This window comes from Carlito syrichta, unplaced genomic scaffold, assembly GCF_000164805.1.
Source record: "Carlito syrichta isolate Samal-C Ts95f unplaced genomic scaffold, Tarsius_syrichta-2.0.1 Scaffold311525, whole genome shotgun sequence".
NCBI classification, from domain to species: Eukaryota; Metazoa; Chordata; class Mammalia; order Primates; family Tarsiidae; genus Carlito; species Carlito syrichta.
Genome location: NW_007255621.1, coordinates 233285 through 246230, shown reverse-complemented (window position 1 = coordinate 246230; position 12946 = coordinate 233285). Strand labels below are relative to the sequence as shown.

The 12946-nt window shown below is 35.3% G+C and overlaps 2 protein-coding genes across 2 annotated transcripts in view; one reads left to right on the top strand and one right to left on the bottom strand.

Annotated features, from left to right (window-relative positions):
* LOC110596604 overlaps window positions 1-10622 on the bottom strand; it is a 161182-nt gene extending 150560 nt beyond the window's left edge. The window contains exon 1 of the mRNA XM_021717935.1: window positions 10416-10622. Within this exon, the coding sequence (XP_021573610.1) occupies window positions 10416-10622 (207 nt within the window). The remainder of the gene's footprint in view (window positions 1-10415) is intronic.
* The window catches only part of FBN2 (fibrillin 2), a 256177-nt gene that overhangs the window by 149917 nt on the left and 93314 nt on the right, over window positions 1-12946 (top strand). The window contains exons 12-16 of the mRNA XM_008068800.2: window positions 3212-3331; window positions 4251-4376; window positions 5219-5341; window positions 6954-7076; window positions 11720-11872. Coding sequence (XP_008066991.1) covers window positions 3212-3331; window positions 4251-4376; window positions 5219-5341; window positions 6954-7076; window positions 11720-11872 — 645 coding nt within the window. The remainder of the gene's footprint in view (window positions 1-3211; window positions 3332-4250; window positions 4377-5218; window positions 5342-6953; window positions 7077-11719; window positions 11873-12946) is intronic.

The window sequence follows — 12946 nt, the reverse complement described above, 5'->3', positions numbered from 1 at the left end:
AAGCTGTCACATGTGATTATCTGACAAAGGCAAGGGGAACTTGTCTCTCACCCTGAATCTTTGATGAAGGAGAAGATGGCTGGCAAGGCCGGAGTGGGAAGTGGAAGATAGGAGAAAAGACAGGCTAGCAAGCAGGCCAATAAATCAGGTGCCCATAGGCACCTTGGATCTCTTCCAACCCTGATATCTGAACAAGGACAGCTGACTTATTTTTTGTTTTAAATTTCTTAATTTTTATTTTTTGTGGAGCTATGTTGCCCATGCTGGTATCGAGCTCCTGAGCTCAAGAAATCCTCCTTTCTTGACCTCCTACATTGTTGGGACTGCAGGTGCCACCACCATGCTCAGCTAGACATGTGTTCTTACAAGACACAGATGAAGAGAAGACACAGACTAGGGAAATGAAGAAATGTGGAGGTGGAGGCAGAGACTGGAGCAATGCAGCCCAGGATGCCTGGAACCCTCCGAGTTGGACAAAGTGGGAAGGAACTTTCCCTGTCATCTCCTTGATTTCAGACTCCTAGTCTCCAGACCTATGAGCATATAAATATGGGGTGTTTAAAGTTCGTGGGACTTAGTTACTGCAGCAGTAGGAAACTATGAAGGGTTGTGTCATTTTGTCTTAGTCAGTAAGGTCCTGCGACGTCTTGGCCACTGGGTATCCAGGTCTCTTCTTTCTGCCCTCCAGGCTGCCTCCTTGGGCCAGCCCTCCACCTCTTGTGTTTTTGTTTTTGTTTTTATAGAGACAAGAAATCCAATATGTTGCACAGGCTGGTCTTGAACTTCTGGCCTCAGTCAATCCTCCTAACCTCAACCTCCCAATGCACTGGGACTACAGGTATGAGGCACTGCCCGGCCAACACTTTAAAAGGTGGTAATGTTACTACACGAATTTTAATCAGGCTGGAGCAGGCCCAGCCTCCTTCTTTTCTAGTTCCCAGTGTCCTGCAGGGCTTGTCTAAGATAAAGGGTAACCCTGCAACCTCCTGCTTACTTTGCTGGAGTTTCCCATCTAACACAGGCCCAAGTTCCAACTATACTGAGGCTCTCCAGTGGATCCTGGAAACAAAAGGCAGCATCCTCCCCTAGAGAGAGACAAGCAAAGGCTGTTCTGATGATGGACCTTTGTGCAAGGACCTCAATGCAGGGGCATGAAGGATAACAGAAGTGGGGGGAAATCAAAAGAAAAACTAATAAAGTATTTTTCAAGAAAAAATATTCCTTAACCCATTTTAATAATCAACATTTTCCACAATTCCTTCAAGACAAAATTAACATGATCACTTGTAGGTGTTGGACTGTGGACTCAGAATAATGAGGAGACATGAAATGTTCATTTCCGTAGGTGACATTGGTCATGTGTGTTTAGTCTAAAACTTAAAATCTTACCATAATCTCAGAAGACAAACAAAAAATAACAAACGAGGTTTAGTGTCATATGGAATTATAAAGTCATTCATCATGTTTTGGTGGTTGTTTTCACTTCCGAAGAAGAAATAAGTGAACTATTATATTTTCTCTGTGTGCTGGACCCTTGATGAGGTCCCTAAGGGGCTAAGAAGACAGAAGCATATTATGGCTGTAATGGCAAAATAGCTGGTAGAGTTATCATAGCAACAGGGAGCCTTGGGAGCAGGCTCTCCAGGGGAAAAAACAACCCTGCAAGTGACATGGCTTCCCAGAAAGTTTACCTAAAGAGGGGGCTGGGTACATGGTCTCCCATATTCTTCACTAGAACAGAGCCTTATATGGAGACTTCTGTAAAGATACAGCTGCAGCACATGTTTAATTGTTACATTTCAATTATGTACACACAGAATTTAAGTGATCAACACTGCATACTGAAGGTGATATTTTGCATTGAAGAGTCCATTAATTATAATTTATTTGCTTGCTAATCCTCTAACTCTCTCTTTACTCATTTTGCTTCATTCCTTTGGCTTAGTAGAATTGATGTTATCAACCAAAAGTTTAAATGTAAGTGAATCTTAATGGGCTGAAGGGATCTTTGGATGAATTGAAAAAGCATTTAATCCTGTTGTTCTTTGTTTTTTGTATTGTATTCGCTGTGAGTTTTTATTTTTTATTTTTTTCCTTTTACCAGAAAGGGCTTAATTGCATGCAATCTGAGTGTTTACATAAATGAGGTTGGTGAGTTTGATAGAGTACAGTTCCTCTTTTAAGCACATCTGTGAAAGGAGTAATCTGTTTATTAAAATAGTAAACCTGTGAATTGATTTTATTGTTGTGCTCTCCAATTTAGTTGAAATTGTATACGTTAATGACTTCTACGTGTGTATGAACTGGCAAATCATTATGTCTCACCAGTTTGCCAGGCTTTTAATTTGTCATCATTCAAAATAATATTTAGTGGGCATTGCAGAGAGAAGATGAATTAAATTTCGTATACTGGCACACGTGATTTCTCTGAGATTTAACTAGTTCAGACTGTTCAGTCTGTCATTTGTTTGGTTTTTCGGTCCCTGAATTCTGCAGTGGGGTTGCATTTAATTAAACTTTATGAGATTTTTGAATGCAAAGCAGTGACTTTCTCACGTTTGGATCATAGCTAGTATTTGCATAAGACCATGTGCTAATTTTAAGATCCTAAAGAAGCCCGAAGCTACTGAAAAGAATACGCTTTGTGTTACTGTTTTCATTTTCTGCCCGTCCATGTTTGTTATTTCAAAATAGCCAAGCCTCGGTGTGTATATAGTTGTGAGGTCATAAAAAAGGAATACTAAAGACATTCCATTATCCATCAATCTCACCTTAAAACTAATATCAGTAACAACATGCAATGCAAATATGAATCTTCAAAAACCTCTCATTGTTTTTCTGACACTGTACTAACCCTTAAAGAGGTTATTAACAAGCCCCCACTACTATAGGTATAAAGCATTATGGCCTATTTGACTTTTCAGAGCCCATGTTTTTAATCATTGGCTGTTATTCCGATTGAAAAATCCTTATTTCTTGATTAAAGCAAATGCCTATGTACTCCCTTTAATAGGCAATATTTTTGTAAATCTTCAGACTGGCCCTTATACGTATTTGAAGAAAAGAATTTTCGTTCATTTATAAATACTCCACTATGTAGATTATTACCACTGACTGGCCTTCTCTCAAATTTGGAAGGGCTAAATGTACTTTAAACAAACATTTCTACAGATGGAGTGAAGTCTATAATGGTTTCTTTTGCTGCTCACAGATGTTGATGAATGCACATCAAATCCATGCACTAATGGAGATTGTGTTAACACACCTGGTTCCTATTATTGTAAATGTCATGCTGGATTCCAGAGGACTCCTACCAAGCAATCGTGCATTGGTAAGGCAGTTTGCTTTCACATATGAAATGTTCCTTGAAATATAGTGACCAAGGTTGTTCAGGTTAAAAGTAAATTTATTAAAATGAAACACGGAATGAAATAAGTGCTGTTTATTATCATAGATTTATTTTATAATCTCCTCAGAGGTGCTCCCTTGAAACATGAACATTATTTGCATGTATAACCCAGGCAACATGGTATCTGACTTCACAAAAATGTGGGTTGCCTTCCTTCCCTGGATCACAGCTTCTTTCTCAAGTAACATTAGTATTCACTTCTGATTAACAGAGCTTAAGATTTATAGTCATTTTCAACTGCTGTTTTTTTTAAATTCCACACATCGTTCAACACCCAATCATGCCTAGCCTTTATTCACAGTTTCACTGCTACTCCCACCACCATCACCCAAACTCTCTATTTCACAGCTGATTCACCTAGAATTCTCTTACCAGGTGACTGCTTGTCTTCTTTTCAGCTTCCTATTCATCCATTGGTAGTTGCTTGAATCGACTTTCTCCAGCAGTTTTTATTATTTTATTGTAATCTAGAGATTCTGTAGTTACTTTACCCTTCCCCAACATCTTGTTCTGACTTAATTAGTCAACCACTATGTCAAAAACAGCTGCACTCGTAATTCCAGCTGCACTACCCACTCTCTTAGGCTGACTGCATACTTCCTTTTTATTTTTGTCTTTCTTACCCTCTTCAGCTACCACATGAGCTGTAAAATTGCTTACACCTACTATTCAGGAAAAGAGGCTCGTGAGAGATGGAAATTTGGCTAGAAAAGCCAACACAATCTTGAATATTACATGTAAAAATAATAAACCGGTTATTTAAAATTCCATTTAGTAGCTTACTGTTTTTATGTATAAGAAATATAAAATAATAGTGTTTGGCTATCCTTAATCTTCCTAGATATTGATGAATGCATCCAGAATGGAGTTCTTTGTAAAAACGGTCGGTGTGTGAACACAGATGGAAGTTTCCAGTGCATTTGCAATGCCGGCTTTGAATTAACTACAGATGGAAAAAACTGTGTTGGTATGGAAATTGCCTGCTCCCTTGCAAAAGAATTTTAAGGGATACGAATTTTTATTCAGAACCATATATACTATTTCCATGAAAGTTCATACACCACATATGTGAGAGTTCCTCAGATAACTTAGGTAAAATATAAATGCATTAACATAAAACAAATTTTGTTCTGGAAATGTTATAACAGTGAATAATTTAATAGTTCTGAAAATTTCCTGTGTGGTGCACATGTAATGGTAAGCAGCAATTATTCTTTGTTAGTTCACATAGTCATTAGCCCTACTGCCTTTCAGATGCTAGGGTTACAACACTGGCATGATAGAAACGTCTTCCCCTGTGCCCTAAAGTTGGGGAATATAAAAATGTATGGCATATGCAGTAAACAAATCTCTAAATTTGTGGCCTTGGTGATGCCTAGCAGTGCAACAGTTACCAGCACTCCACAGAAATATTCTGTTTACTCAGCAACACATCGTATCCATCTACTAATGAAAGTCTAGATCATGAGGTGTGCCACTGCCTTATTCTCTCATAAAATAAACACTCACTAAAGTCATATTACCTTTTTGGTACTCAAAATAACACACTACTCATGGTTTATGTGGTTTCAACACCAGTTACGCCCAAAGTGTACTTAATTCTTTTCTTTTATACTCCTTATACTAAAGGCCCTTTCCGCTTGTCACACTATTGGCTCTCATTCAGTTGGCATTCTTACATTTTTTTGAAAACGAAAATCCATGAGCACATGGCTCATTTATGTAGTGGAATTTGGGGGTTGTTTGTGCAAAAAGAAGGAATTGATTCCTTTAAGGTGGTATTCTAAGTCACTCTCTCTTCTTCTGCAGATCATGATGAATGTACAACTACCAACATGTGTTTGAATGGAATGTGCATCAATGAAGATGGCAGCTTCAAGTGCATCTGCAAACCAGGATTTGTCTTAGCTCCAAATGGGCGTTACTGTACTGGTATGTATAGCTTTGAGATAGGAAAGTGACCATGATTGAAACCATCTTTTTTATTTGAATGAACCATGCAAGAATTACTTCATATGGATTTCATCCTACTCATATCTCTTGCTAATTCAGGAAGGCAGGTGTCTAAAGATTCCTAGAAAAACACACATTGTTATCTGAGGAACAGTGCAATCTTTACAAAAATAATAATGGTATTGGAAAATTAAAGAAATGACAGATTGGTATTAGCAAGTCTTGTGGAGAACAGTGTAGAAATAAATAATTTCTCAACTCTAGCTGAATGAAAAAGAGAAAGAAAAAATCTTGAAATGTTTTTATTTTTATGTGTTCTCGCAACTAGATTTTCTACTGTTGCTCATTACAAGTTTAGCATTACCTCTTTTCCATAAAGCCAAACTACAGATTGTTCATAAATGCATCATTATCTAAAAATCTTACATTGCAGTGAAGACATAATTTTAACATTCCTATTAATTATTTTGTTTATAAAGCCATTTTGAAGGCCAAGCTCTGGTGATAACCTTAATAAGCAAAAAATATGTCTCTTAGAAATAAGTAAATGAGACTATATTATGTTAATACTCACAATTGGAATTTAGTAAAATGCAAAATACATTTTGCAGTTTCTGGTTAGAAGTAAATTTTTATTTTTCTTAGTTTCCTTCTTTTAGACAAAATTAATTCCATGAATGTTTCTGCCTTTAAGTGCACACACTTATCTGAATACCAAATAAAACTCATAACCAGTCTCTACAATATCAACACAATTCCAAGGACAGTAGAGAGAAAAAAATCAAGATTGATTTCTCATGTTTCTGAATAACAAATAGCTATTTGACTATCCAAGAAACAGAAGTATAAGATTAAATGGAAATACTGTAGTCTTGCTGATTGAACTCATGACGGGGATGATTTCAGGGTTTGCTGACTTGGATTTAACACACAGGATATGAGATTACCATTATGCTACAGTGTATAGCATTATGTCACAGTATGTGTACATATAGAGATTACTTAGATCTCACCAGTTTCTGGAAATTATTTTTTACTAATTTTTTCTTACAAATGTAGTGTTCCATAAGTTTTGAAATGTATATGAGTTGACAGCCCTGTTTTTGAAGTCTGTTTCATCTTTCGGGGAAGTTGTTTAATGTTGGGTTACATTTGATAAATTCAAGTGCATTAAAAATTAGAGGAGATATTTCAGATTATTTCATTATTGTGAAATGATCCAAATTAATATAAAAATAGTAACTACTTCTAATTAAAGTTTCCTTGTGTGAAAAATTACAATAGTTTGCTTTCATTTTTTAAGAATTTGCTTCATGTAACTAATTTGAATTAGATACTTAACATTAAGCAGAGTTGCCAAATAATGTAAAAGGGGGTTGTGAGGCCCTTTTTTTCCCTTAATAGGTAAAGCAACTTTTACTCAGTCTTTCTGAAAATGTGTATGAGATCTGCTATAATATGAATGTGTTCTTCCACAAGTTACAAAGCTAAAAACAAACGACTGATAGTATAGGACAATGGCAACAAGCAAACCCTGTAATAAAGTTAAATTGATCCAGTAATGGCCTGGCTTCTGTCACCCTCTGGGCAGATGTTGATGAATGCCAGACACCAGGAATTTGCATGAATGGACACTGCATTAACAATGAAGGGTCTTTCCGCTGTGACTGTCCCCCAGGCCTGGCTGTGGGAATGGATGGACGCGTGTGTGTTGGTAAGTGGAACATTCTATAATGACCCCAGCATTCCAAATGACCTTTGAAAAATAGAGATAGGTCTATACAGTGGAGTAATATTTGGCCATTGAAAGGATACATGCTAACACATAGATTTGCCTGGAAAACATTATGCTAAGTGAAAGAAGCCAATCATAAAAGCCACATAGTATATTATTCCATTCATACAAAATGTCCAGAATCTATTGCGATAACATAGATTTGTGCTAAGGCAGAGAGGGTGGGGGTGGTGGGAGAGTGTTATGATAGCTAAAAGATATTTGTGAGATGACAAAAATAATCTAAAATTAACTATGGAGATGGATGCACATGTCTGTGAATATGCTGAAAGCTATTAATTGTACACTTTAAATGACTGAATTCTATGGTGTGTAAATTGTAGCTAAAAAACTAATTTTTTAAATGGGTAGAAACTTTCAGATAATCTTTTTCAGAAGGATCTCATGAGATGCAAGTCAAAATGGTGAAGAAGAAAAAAAAATTGTCCTTAAGCCAGCATCCTTGATAAACTTAGATAACTGAATTCTAAATACAGTAGATTTTGATTTTATAATTAATAACAAGACATGAAATGAGGATTATAGCTATATTTAAGTAAACTCTTGTTTTTGCCCTAACAAAAATTAAAATATAAATTAACCTTATACTGTAGAACTTGGACATATATATAAGTTTGAAATATTTTTAGTTATTCCTTTTCATCATGCAGCTAACTGTAGAAGCAAAGGAAGACTGTGAAGGATAATTTTTTTTAATTCTAAGCCATTCAGATTCCTCCTGGATATTTTTTGTAAAATGGTTTCCGTGAAAATAAACGAGGAATCAACTTTGAAGAGGCAGGCAAAACAGAAATGTCATTGGCATTTCAGAACCCAAATAATATGACTTAATGATAAAGATAGCAGAGTCAGTTGTAAGGATACATGTAATGCAGTTTTCTCTCTGGTACACTTTAATGAAGCTTCTAGACTGAATTAGCCATTGTGTATTCTCTATTTTTCAAGTTGTACAATAAAACATAGAAATACTTACTGGTTTAAGAGTATATTTGAGAGAAATGAAATTATTAAATATAGTTAGTACTTTACTATTACCTGTGAGAATCAAAACATTTGTATCCCAAAGAGGGGACTAACCTAAGTATCAGCAGATGGAAATAATCTGTTACTCAAATTCATCCACTCTATCCAATCTAGGATTTATTTCACCCTACAAGGTTGTCAGCACTTTGTTCAGGGATATTTCAAATACAGCAGCTAGAAGAATGTAGCTTCTTCCTGCTTACAGAGCTAAAATATTTTCAGTTACTTTAATATACTTGCTTTTTTCCATTACCTAAACAATTCTGTTAAAACCTACAGAGTAAAAGCTAAGAAATTATTTTTCTCTTAAGCTACCAACAGGTGAATAGTTGTAAAGAATTCAGTGTTCTAACACAAAAGTTCATTATCTTGTCCACATCCAGGAAAGATATTAGAAACCATTGGACTGTCCTCCTCAGTGCTTCATCATTGTGATCATTTAAGCTTTTTCAAATAAAAACATCATTTGTCATATGTATGAAATCATGTATTGCTATTGCTATAGTGTCTAGATGTGTTTTCTTCATGTCTTCTGCCTTTTAGACCCATTGCGTGTTTAAGAAAGAAATGAACCACATTACAATGAATTATTATTAGGATTAGCATTTTACTTTAATATTTATTTATTTATTTATTTATTTATTTGAGTCGGAGTCTCGTTCCGTCGCTCAGAGTGCAGTGGAATGATTATGGCTCACCATATCCTCAGCCTCCTTGGTTTGAGCAGTCCTTCTGCCTCAGCCTCCTGAGTTGCTGGATACAGGCGCATGCCACCATACCCAGCTAATTTTTCTCTCTTTTGTAGAGATGAGGTCTTGCTATATTGCTCAGACTGGTCTCAAACTTCTAGGCTCAAGCAATCCTCCTGCCTTGGCTTCTCTGAGTGCTGGGATTGCAGAAGTGAGCTACTGCACCTGACAGCATTTTAATTTTAGACTTCTTTTCTGTTTGTTCAGTTTTCTTTTCTAGATATTGATGTGTTTTTTTTCCAGAAAATTAAGCTATGATATTAACTAGCATGTTGAAGGAGTATGACTCACAAGCAAGGTATAAACAAAAGGCAACTGTATTTTTGTCTGTTTCATTCTTTCAAATTTTCTTTTTATTCAAAGAAAGAAAACTTAAGCCACCTCATAATATTACTGATTATTTTTAGAATACAAAAAAATTCTAAACTGAGAGCAAGATACCTCTCTGTGCCTCCTTTTCTTTTTGGTTATTTTAGGAATTAAATAAATTAATATTAGATACTTCATCTGTGTAAAGCTTTGAATGACATCTGGTACATGGTAAATGCCCAGTAAATTAATACTATTATTTTTGTTTTATTACATTAGAATAGGGGCATCACATCTAATCTTAAGGGTTGATGTTTTAAAAATAAGGACAAGTTGATAAAACAGAAAAATAAAATAAAATTAGCATTTTGCACCCATATATCTTTTGCCAATAGTATATAGAATCTACTAATTACCTAAGAAAATCCTTTAAAGCATTCCATATTTTTTAAGAAAGAAAAGGAAGACAGAAATTTGATAACATATGGAAAAGATATAGTTTAGCACTTAGACCCAGGCCCCACCAAAGCCTTTATGTGATCACATTCTGATGGTACTACTAATATTATACCTCTTATTCTATCTATCTGTGAATGGTGGCTCAGTTACATTTCAATACTATTACCTGAATTCATTTTCCAACCTGGGGTCTTTGAACAGGAAAAGCTCACTATGAAGGTAGTGAGTTATGTCAATTATTCACTGTCAGTTACAGCTTGCACTCTTGTTTTACTTTGCCCCCTTCCCACTACTGCACTTGACTGGTCTTTAAAAAAAAGAAAAGGGAAATGGTCACCATTTTTTGTTAGTTTTCAAATGTGTACTAGGCACCATGCTAGGTTCCTAATAAACGTATTTTCATTTATTATATAACTTAATCTTTATTTAATTGATAAGATGTTAAAGTAGTTTATGTAAGATCATCTCATGGTAATCTGAACCCAGAGTAGTTTATGTTCCTAAGACCCATACATAAATTATGCTGCTTTCTTTTTCATGGAACTTCTCGTTTTGAGTACTTTAAACAGATTAGTTAACCTGTAATGTAAACCAGCATGCAACATGTCTCACTCTTCCAGTGAGTCTGACAGGCTTTTTATCTGCTTGATTCTAAAAATTCTGCATGGCATATGTTCTTAACACAAAAACATAAGTATCTTTGATCATTCCTTGATACCTTCCAAAGTAATCGGTAATGTCCAAATAGCTCATAAAAATCACATCGGAGGTCATGAATTATGTTGTTTTTGTGCAAATACATCTTTGTGTCAGGGCCTACAGTTGTGTGTAACTCAGAGAAAACTACCAAACTTAGCCACAGCAGAAGCAGCAAAGGTTTCTGAGTTGAATTTTCAGGGGCAAAGGTGGTAAATCCCATGGCCATCTTCCATTTGAGCACACACATATTTCATTTTTTAATGCAGTCATGAATTACATTCTTCATATCAGAAACACCCCAAGATTATATGAAACCTTTAGATGACTCATTTTGCATAACAAGCAGATAAAATTATTTCCAAAAGTTGTGAATAGCTATAGACATTTATAATAGATGTTATCTTTGATGAAATTACCATATCAATATACTGCTTAAAAATGACACTGCTTCTCTGACCTTTATGGTGTTCTGAGTTTTTTATAGTTCACCATTTACTGGCTCATAAAGTTGTACTATATTTCATGAAAATTGAGAATAAGAAATCTAAGCAGGATATACTTCTTTGGGATGTAGCATAACATAGTGGAAAGAGGAAGAATTTTGGAAATCACACAAGCCTTTTCTGAATCCCAATTCTGGCATTGGATATTCAAGAAATTCAAGCTATATATGTAGCTCTGAACTTCATCTTCCCAATCTATAAAATGTGGATTATGACCACTATCCTATAGAGTTGTTGACCTGACTGCTTAATGAGATACTACCTGTAAAGCAACTAGCACAATATTAAAGATACATAGTGGTAGTTATTATTTTTTTAACTGGATTTTCTGAGTGTTTGAGATTTATAACACAGTCACAAGTAATATCCTGGCCTCCTAACTCAGAAAGTGGGAGTAAGACATTTCATGTCCAAGCAGTGTTCCCCAAGGTAGTTTAACTTCACTGCACTTCTTATTTATGAGAACTTCTAAAATAGAAATAATAAATGTCACTTTGAGAATGGTATAGCCAGTGATTAAAGCTCAAAGTGTTGTTTAGACCTGTGGAAATATCACTAGTTCAATGAAAGACCTGTGAGGATAAGTGGGATAATGGACTCTTGTGTAGATCATAAAACTTAGAAAAAAGTCATTTTTTTCTCTCACTCAAGAAACATATGTTGATTTCCTAATACTGTTAGATACTAAAGATACACAGTAAAAGTGGCATACTCTTGTTAGAAGCTCCCGATGTGGTGGTTAGGTTAAAAGAAGACTTCCATTTGGAAATCTCTTTGTTCCTCTCACTATCTGAAGTCATTGTTCTTATACCTTCTTTAGATACTCACATGCGCAGTACCTGCTATGGTGGAATCAAGAAAGGAGTATGTGTGCGCCCTTTCCCTGGCGCAGTGACCAAGTCCGAGTGCTGCTGTGCCAATCCAGACTATGGTTTTGGAGAGCCCTGCCAGCCATGCCCTGCTAAAAATTCAGGTAGTCATATGTGCCATATTCACACCTGATAAGTATACAACATTTGATATGGCCAAAGAGTACATTGGCTCTGACGTGTTTCCTCATCGTCTTTAATTGAAGAAAACAAAGCCAATGCTGTGTAAGCATGTGAGGGATATAATGAGATTTGGCTTGTATTTACAACGATTTCTAGACAGAGAACACACAGTAAATGGAAAAATCTATTTGCTGACACAGTTATGATTGTTACAGTAGATTTTTTGCATGACTACTTGATCTGTGATGTTCTAATGATAAGTAGCATAAAATTTACTGACTACTTTTAAGGTTATAAATATACGAGAACATGATTTTATTTTATTTTTTAAATATTGACACAATGATCTCAGGCCATAGTCCATCAGGTCAGTACTTCCAGACTCCTAGGCTGATAAGGTTGACTCTTGTTTATTCTAACTTTCACTAATCCTATATTGACGAATATATGTAAGTCTACTAGGAATTCAAAAATAAACACAATTGCTGTTTGTCCTTAAAGTTGGGAATAGTTGAGAATACAGGAAGGCAAACATATAAATTACAGTTTAGAATGATTAGTACCTTAAAAGAGACATAAACAAAGAACTGGGAGAGCACAAAGGAAGGAGCAGTTAGTAGCCTGGAGCAGCTGGGAAAGACTTCACAGAAGGGAACACTTTTAGTTTGGTCTTGGAAAAAAAAAAAGACAAAATTTCCCCTGTGGAGGATAGAGAAAACATTCCCACAAAAGAAATGACTTGTAATTCCCTGAAAATTCCTAAATTGTTCAAACTTGGTAAAATGAATTGATGCTTCCAGAAGAATTATGGAGTATGACTTTAAAAAGAAAAAGAAAAAGAAAGGTAATCTAGCCCTAAATATACTAAACTGAATTGTGCATATTATAAAAGAAGAACAAAAATTGATATAGGACTAGATAAAAAGATAAGTGAACTGATATAATGAATCTAGAAACAAATCTGAATATAAATGTAGGACATAATAAAGACAGCATTTTAGAACAGTGAGGAAAAAATAAACTGAGTAATGAATATTATTGATAACTTTTGGGAA